Source organism: Limulus polyphemus, unplaced genomic scaffold (assembly GCF_000517525.1).
Source record: "Limulus polyphemus unplaced genomic scaffold, Limulus_polyphemus-2.1.2 Scaffold6660, whole genome shotgun sequence".
NCBI lineage: Eukaryota > Metazoa > Arthropoda > Merostomata > Xiphosura > Limulidae > Limulus > Limulus polyphemus.
The window spans coordinates 5,505-14,647 of NW_013672270.1; the positions used below are offsets into that span (position 1 = coordinate 5,505).

The 9,143-nt window shown below is 34.8% G+C and overlaps 1 protein-coding gene across 1 annotated transcript in view; it reads left to right on the top strand.

Moving 5' to 3' along the window:
- Positions 1 to 9,143, top strand: part of LOC106473943 (uncharacterized peptidase C1-like protein F26E4.3) — a 16,120-nt gene that overhangs the window by 3,740 nt on the left and 3,237 nt on the right. The window contains exon 3 of the mRNA XM_013934632.2: positions 338 to 380. Coding sequence (XP_013790086.1) covers positions 338 to 380 — 43 coding nt within the window. The remainder of the gene's footprint in view (positions 1 to 337; positions 381 to 9,143) is intronic.

A 9,143-nucleotide genomic window follows, 5' to 3' on the forward strand; every position in this document is an offset into this window, starting at 1 on the left:
TGGCGCTAACTCGGTAACCCGTGGCCTGATTTTAACGAAACTTGTTTTATTCTGTTTCTATTCTCATTTCATTATAAATATGGCGCTATTGTGCGCCGTTTTTGCTGTATTTAATTACAGACAAGCACACAAACAAACAAACAATCTCAGAGTTTTAGTAGTATATAGATACCCTATAACAGTATTGTCTTTAATGCTAAACACTTGATGATAGCTAAGTAAAACTTATTATTTTATTGGCCTTGTTTTAATGATTTGTCTTGTATATGAATTATCTGGTTTTACAGAACCTGTGATAATAATGTATTATTTTTGTTGTTGTTTTTATGCATTATAGTTGGGGTGTTGACAAAATAGATGGAGACCAGACAAAGTATTGGGTAAGTAAGCATATGAAATCGTTTACATCTGAAACAAGAAATTAAATAACTGAAAAGTTCTTAAACATTAATAATTATGAAGTTGCTTATTAAGAAGACAAATTTTACATTGAACATGGAGAACAAGGGCTTATAAAATATACTGTGGACATTTTGCCTACGTAGCGATGGCCAAAAACGAAATACTTACCTTGGAAGTGTTTCACCTTTAAAGTACTTCTTTTCTGTTGCATATATTTGTTTTTCATTTGTATCAAATCGTGGCATTTTGCTCAGTTTAAGACTATTTACCTACTTTGCATCAATATTTAATTAAAGTGAATGCCAACTGTGATAAATCAGAATTTTTCCTAAGGATTTTTTTCAACTGCACAATTATATTTTAACTTCATCATGTTTAAATACATGACACTTTATTGCACCTCATATATACAGGCCTAGTAACAAATGATCCAAAAAATGAGGAATATTCTAGTAAGTACATTTATTTATCAACTCTGGAATGGAATTTCATATTTATCCACTTGAGCTTACGTATATAGGCGAGTTTTCAACTGCACAAATATTTTTACAGGTGTATTATTTTGATCAACTGCACACTTGTAAAACCCCTGTGATAATGTTAAAAGAAAATAGTATTTAAAGTTGGCACTAGATATATTTTGTCATAAAAACTGTCGTTTATGCTAGTGTCAAGGTCTATCTTTGAAGTGTTTAACTTTTTATATAGTGATACAAATATAAAACATGCAAAAAAGTAACATCACTGACTAATCTCATGCACATTCAACATATTAGTCAATGAAATCACAACCCTCTTAGTAGAGCGAATCGCATGGTTACACATTAGAAGTTACATTATTTAATAACATGTAAATATTTCTTTGTTATGGAACTTATAATGTTTTGCCTTATTGTTTAAAGAGTTGATTATAAGACTAACACTAAACTAATGTTTGTGATGTGAGATTATGTTTGCAGTTGAAATGATATTTTAATAATTCTTGCTGGAAACCCGTATGTAGTCTGATAAGTTTGATTTGTTTTGAATTTCGCGCAAAGTTAGCCGTCTGTCAGGTTTATATGTATGGATGGACAGGATTCTTTACAGTAAGTGTCTATGATACGTTGGCAATAAATTCCAACAATAAACAAACAGCGCATAGTCCACTTGTTTTAAAATGATATATTAAAAAACAAGTCAAACATGTATACAAATGTTCATTGTACTGTTAGTCATCACAGTTGTATCCAGAGCTTTAAATAACACAAGCATGCGAACTTAAACTTCATAAAAGTTGTTTTGGTTTAATACCACATTTTCCATAATTCAACTACGTAGATTTCAAAATTAATATTCATTTTTTACAAATCGGGAAGAAAAAACTCTTACATCAAATTATTATTTCGTTTACCAAAATGAAAATTTTTTATTATTAAGTTTGCGAACAAAAATACAAACAAACCGAAGAAAAAGAAAGAACATTGATGTCAAAAGAATATGCATCTTCATTCATCCTGATATTTGTGTGTGTGTGTGAAATCTACGTCTTTTAGTTTCAAAACTACATGTTGTGGTCTTTCTTTTATGTATTGCGTTATGTCGTTTTGTGAAAAATCTGAACATGATGAAGAAAAATGATATCATTTTCGGATTCAGCGTACAGGAATTACTGTAGAACATGTAAACATTTCAAGACAATAAAATCATCGCAGGCCTGTGTAAGCATCTCTTTTCATCAAAAGTCCTCACAGCTGGTTCAGTTAATTTAGAACGCAATTAACAAGGCAAATTATTTTTCTCTACTCTGTTATCACAATATAAACTGTGATATTTCACTTTTAAAACCGCCACTATACGCTCTTACCTATCTAACTGTATCTATCTTACTACGTCTTGCTTACTCAAACTAAATTCTGTTAACACTAGGAAGGAGTTGACTTGCTGCTTGGTCATCAGAGCTGGTGCATCTAGTATGCAAGTTAGCTTCTCCTCTTCCATGGCTATCTGTCGGTCACCCACCTTGAGTCCAACAAAGTCCAGTGCAGAATAACCAATGTAGCACTTAAATGTTTGGATAGTCAGACCTGTTGCCTTCACTCACCTGAATAGCTCTCTGAGTTTCTTCGGGTAGTCTTCCCATCTGGCTGTGTGGGTTAAAATGTCATCCACATAATGCTCAATGTTGGTGGTTTTATGCAACATCTTCCTTATTATGTAGTTGAATGTTGCTGCTGAGTTAACTAACCCAAATGCCATCCTCTTGAACTGGTAGCATCAGTCTGGTGTCTGTCTTTTCTTTAGACTCTGTCTCCATCAAGATCTGTCATAAACCATTATTGAGATCGATCTTGGAAAAGAACGTGGCACCATCTGGTTTCACTATGATTGCCTTTGGGTTGCTCATAAATTTGGAGTCGAGCCTCGTCACGAGGTTCAGCTTCCAGAAATCTATGCAGAAGCAGTTTGAGCTATCTCTCTTCTTCACAATTACCACTGATGAACAATTGGCTGAATTCGAAGGCTCAATGATTCCTGCTTCTAACACTGTCCCAACTTCTTGCTTTATCAGGTCTCTCATTGCATAAGGCATCTAGTAGAGCTTCACCTTGGCTGGGTCCCTGGTCGTGGTCTCGATCTTGTGTTGCACAAGGTCTGTCTTGCCTGGTCTACCTGCGAAGACATCTGCATACTGGCACAGTAGATCTTTCTTCTCCTTGCCAGTTAGTTCTTCACTGATTTTGATTGATGTCTTTGTGCATCTCATCTTCATCCAGCAGTCTGATGCCTAATAGGTCTTCATCTTCTATGACAAAATTGCTGTCTTTAAATTCTGCACCTATGACAGCCACACCTGCAATGTCCATCTGTGCTTCAATAGCTGCACCTGTTAGGTCTTCTTCCCTCTCAAAGTACCTCTTAAACAGATTAGCATGGTAGATTTTGGTCTCCCTGTCCACTTTCACATTACAGTTCATTCTGTTGCCCACTTTCTGCACTTCAAAAAGTCCTTTCCACTGCAGGATGAGTTTATTGTTGTCTGTGGGTAGCAGAACTGAGACCTCCTGTCTGACCTTGAAACGTTGATCTTTGGCCTTCTTTTGTATAGAAGTGATTCTGACTATATTGAGCTGCATGAAAACTTTCTTGAGCGAGCTGATAGGTTTTCTCTATTCAGTTTCTGAGGTCTAACACATACTGGTATGTGTTCTTCGCTTCTGGTTCTTTTTCTCCTGCCCACAGTTCTTTCAATATCTGCATCAGACCTTGTACTGTTCTTCCATACAGTACCTCAAAGAGTGAAAATCCTATACTTGCTTGTGGAACTTTTCGGTAAGGAAATAATACTGCCTGCAGGTACCTGTCCTAGTCACGTGGTCTCTCTTGACATATTTTCTTTAGCATGCTCTTTATGGCTCAACTGACTCTCACATTACATCTGGGGTTGTAAAGAGCTGTCTATTACTGATGAGTCTGCACACCTCTTGTATCATTTCTGAGGTAGACTAAGTCTCTCTGCCACTTGAGACTTCTTTTGGAAAGCCTACATCTGCAGAACACTTCCAGAAGGGCTTCTGCTACTCTGTCTCTATATTCGCAATGCTATGGCTTCTGGGTAAAGTGTCGCATAGTCGACACTGTCAGCATGTACCAGTTGCCCTTGTCAAATATAGGTGCTGGAGGTCCAGTCAACTTCATAGCTAGTCTGCTGATTGGCTCTTCTATGAGAGGTATCTCACCAAGTGGTACCTTGGATACCTTTCCTCTAGGTACTGTCCTTTGGCAAATGTCAAATGACCTGCACAATCTCGTCACATCTCTGATAACTCCCAGCTAATGGAAGTTGCTAGTGGTTCTGTCTGCCATCATCCTTGCTCCTAGGTGTCCTCCCACAATCGACTTGTTAGCCAACTTCATCATTTAAGTCCAGTATTTCATTGGTACTGTTGCGACAGCGGAGGTCACGTGACGCTAGTAACACGTCATATTCTCGAAGCTTCGTGAATCCTCGGGAGTTACTAGATTTCGGTATTCTTTTATATATAAGACGGTCAAGACGTGATGGCAACAATGTAATGAGTAATTGAACTGCGGACAGAGAGAGAGAGAGTATTGTTGAGTCGAGCACGTGAGACGTTCGTTGTGAATTATAGCGTTTGTTATAGCATGACTGTGGAAATTAAGTGTATTGCAAAGTTGTATTTAGAAAGAATAAACCAGTTTCATTTAAGAAAGGACTTGTATCGCTAGTTTCTTCGAAAAGAAATTATACGGAAAATTAACTAACGACCAGAGACGTAACAGTACTATGATTTAACTTCCCCAGTAGAACTGCCTTGATAGATTCACTACAATGCTTTTTTCCAGTCCTGTTACGTATTAGAATTTCAAATGGTCCGAAGCTGAGTTAAATGATATTTTAAATTTAGTAGTTAAATTGAACGTTGGATTTAATATTTAAATAAATGCCGGTATATACTCAGTTTGTGATGTTTGCTAACAAGATTGATAAACACCGTTTTCGTTTTTAACACAAATGCGTTTTAATATACACACAACAGTACAATTTACAATAACAATTAGTACAAATAGTTACTACAAACAATGATTTATAAACAAAAGTTTCACAAAATTACAAACAATATAAAGTTTTCTCTCTAGTCTGGAACTTCCTTGATATTTTATCGAGGGTTTACGATGAGCGAGTTGATGTAGATATGATTCGCTTAACGGGAACCTAGCTAGCTTTGTCTCTCACTGATCACACGACGATTTTTCCACGGTTGAAGTTAGGTAATGTTTTCATAAAAATACTAATGTCCGATGAGAATCAACTGAAGTTATACGAGTTGTAATGTTCGAATTTTGTAAATGCTCCTGGTCAAATATCTTAAGTTTTCCGTTTGATAAGCGTTATAAAAATCACAGTTATAGTTTTCGAAGTTTATAGCACACTGATTATAGCGACCTATTCTCTGGCGCGTCGCGTTGGTTATATTATGGCCGTGGGAAGGTTTTCTAAAAAGTTCAGATTACGTAACGTAACAATGCAAATTAAAGCATTTATGTACACATATATTTTTGATTCTAACTCTCGAGAATCTTCTACAACTTTGGAGAATAGGCGAGAGTTTCGCAATACATATCTAACAATACAAGCTAGGCATGTTTTTAAATATAAACTCAATCCAAACAAACGTTGACATTAAATAAATATATAACTACAAATTCGTTACAGTCCACTATTCTGTAAGTCCCTTTCTCCTTTGTCTTGTGCTCGACTTTCTCCTAGCCACTGTCCCAGAGATTCTGAAGCGAAGGGTCTTTCTTCTGTGCTTCAAACCAAAAAAAAAGGACAAATGATATTTGTAGAAATAACACCTATGGACTTTATATTTTAATATAAATATTTATTTTCAAAATTGATCTTACCTGAAGCAGTTTTAAAATTTAATGGAAAAATTGTCATCAAATGACTCTACATCATTTTTTTCTGTATCAGTTCTGGTAACAATGTTTGAGCTGGAAGTACTTGGCTGTTGACTGTCCTCTGCATGGTTGACATTTCTGTCTTTGCCCTTACTACAACAAACAATCCACTTGTTTTGAAATAATATATTAAAACAAGTCAAATGTAATGCTGTTGACTGTCCTCTGAATGGTTGACATTTCTGCCTTTGCCCTTACTGCAACAAACAATCCACTTGTTTTGAAATAATATATTAAAACAAGTCAAATGTATATACAAATATTTGTTACACAGTTATCACCACAGTTATGTCCAGGGCTTTATATAATCATCTCATTTTGTGATTCATTTACTTTAAAACTCAATTGACAAGAAAAATATTCTTCTCTGCTCTGTTATTACAATACAATCAGTGGTAATTTCATTTACATTGCACTGTTGGTTACCACAGTTGTATCCAGAGCTTTAAGTAATCGTCTCTTTTCGTCAAACGTCTACATAGATTTGATAAATTTCTTTATAACACAATTGTCAAGACGAATTATTGTTCTCTACTCTGTTATTGTGATACAAATAGTGTTAGTTCACTTTAGAAATCACCATTACATGTTTCTGATGGCCAAACACACAATCATGCAATCTAGATCTACCTTACTATCTCTTACATACTCTAACTACATTTTTTACATGTCCTTGTAGCCTGACTGAGGCCTAGAGCGTCTTATACACTATAAGATATTATGATGTAATAATATTCAATCAAAACAACGAGAAAAACTATACAAGCACCAAATCACAACAGTGGAGCTACACAACATATGATTCATACACAGTTACGTAAACAAACCTGTCATAAAGTTTCGCTTCTAAACATGACTAAATTTAACAGTAGCATTAAACTTAAATAGCCATGTATATCTAACACACTCCCTAATTTATCAATGATAGCCTAGAGGGACAGCAACTAGTCAACACCACCCACTGCCAACTAAGAGTGAGCATGTTTGGTCATGAAGATTCGAACCCAAAACCCATAGATTCCAAGTTAAGCACCTTAACCACTAGGTATGCTAAGCCTAGTGGTATTAGAAAAATATGATAAAAATTATCATTCTTACTGTGATGTAATATTGTACAAAACTATCAGTCAACAGATAATATTTCACCAGAATATAATACATTATATACCGTTTAACGTTTGAATTTTCAGACCTTGAAAGTAATGAAATTACCTGATTTATGCTTGATAAATGTTTATTTTTTAAATATTTGGGCACATATATTTTTGTATTAAATTGATTTGTTATACTTCAATCGAACTTTCTCCAGCCAAACATAATATAACACATTATATACCGTTTAATGTTTGAATTTTCAGACCTTGAAAGTAATGAAATTATCTGATTTATGCTTGATAAATGTTTATTTTTTAAATATTTGGGCACATATATTTTTGTATTAAATTGAGTTGTTATATTTCAATAGAACTTTCTCCAGCCTTTAGGTCTGAAAACATTATATTATGCTTTAAGTGGGAACTGATTTCCCAACAGGTATCAAATAATTAGATATGCTAATAGCAACATATTCGTTCAAGAAATAAGGAGAGTAATTCTGAATCTGATAACGTTACTGAATTTTCCTAGCATGTGTGAAATAATCAGACTGCAAAAAATGAACACAATCTTTATTATAAAACAAACAATAAAAAAATGCAGCTTACACACTTGTGCACATAAAAAGACAGATGCCTTTACTGTATTGTGATTAGATACATAGCTTGCTTTCTCTCGGGATAAACTTCTATTCAACTAAGACATGCTGATCTCCAAACAGAACTACAACTGTCGATCTCCAGGTAGAAACTGAATTTAGAAAGCGTGCCTGAATTCTGCAGGTAAACTCGGTTTCTTTATCCAGTCGAGATTTTCATCTTGTAAACTTTGTTATTTCACAACATTGGTTGGTTGTAACTTTCAGACACTGACAATTCGGCCAGCAAAGTACAATATAGTTGATAATCCTTTCCACCGGATTCAATATGTTATTGCTATATCCTCTTCGGGAGAATAGACACTATCTACTATAAAAAACAAAGAAGCAAAACAACAAGAACAATGTAATCTTAACGACTTTCTGGCCCATGTGCTTATGCTAAAGCTGCATACAAACTAAATAAAGGAAAAAAATAAATACAATCCTATAGAAATAAAGCACGTACAAAACATAGGATATGCCTGTATATCACACTTTTAAGAATCCGATCATTGTGGCTGCAATAACATTTCTCTAACCAGAGTTGCTAGGTGGATATTTACGTGAGAATCTTGTCTGGTAAGATTTTCTTCTTGCAAATGACGGATAGTTTTGGGAAGAAAAAAAAAACACTTGCATTTCAGTGGCAATGGTAAGCTTAATATTTGCACATTAATCATTCTAAAAAGCTAGAGTTTTGTGCATTTAATAAGATAAGTGCGTTGTTTATTGCAAGTGATTTGATATAAAAAACTTTTTTTTGAAGTGGTTGTTAAGTGCTACGTGAAAGATGTCAAATATTGCACATTGAATAAGAGAGACGGAATAAGGAATTTTTAATAATGACAATAACAGATTTAAAGTGAAACAAAGGCCTCTAGTTCATGTAACACATGAACTTCTACACAAAACCTATATCAAAATCATACTCTAAAACATTATCAGATGTTAGAGTGATTGACACTGTGCTAATAAAGACAGTTAAACCAGTAATGTTGGACCAACGTCATTATTTGTCACAACCAATCACTTCAGAATTCCAATAAGGTAAGATAAAATGTGCACAATCCAGCTCATTTGGCATTTCTCCCTAATTCAACACCTTACTACTGAAATAAGATAAGGAAACAAGAAAATGAATTGCTTGCGAATCGAGCGCCCTAACCACCTGAGCATGCCGGGCCGAGGAATTAAAGAACTTTCACTGAATCCTGGCTGTTTCTCTTCATAAAACATATTTTTATTGTTGTTTGATAATGTTACATTATTTATCGTGCTTTGTTACTCTGATTACACTACTACCTAAAGTATTATTACTCTGTTTCAACATAAACACCTGTTGCGTCATCGAGGTCACGTGACTGGTGTGGCGCCCTCTAGTTTCTAGAACTATCTTGTTCTTTCAGGAATGCTCTAGTATTTACTAGATAGGGTAGTCGGGTATATATAAGAGGGGGACAACGTGACGCGGGAAGGTAATGTAATGTGTGTATAGATAGTAAGTAATTGAACTGCAGTCAGAAGTATTATTGACGTT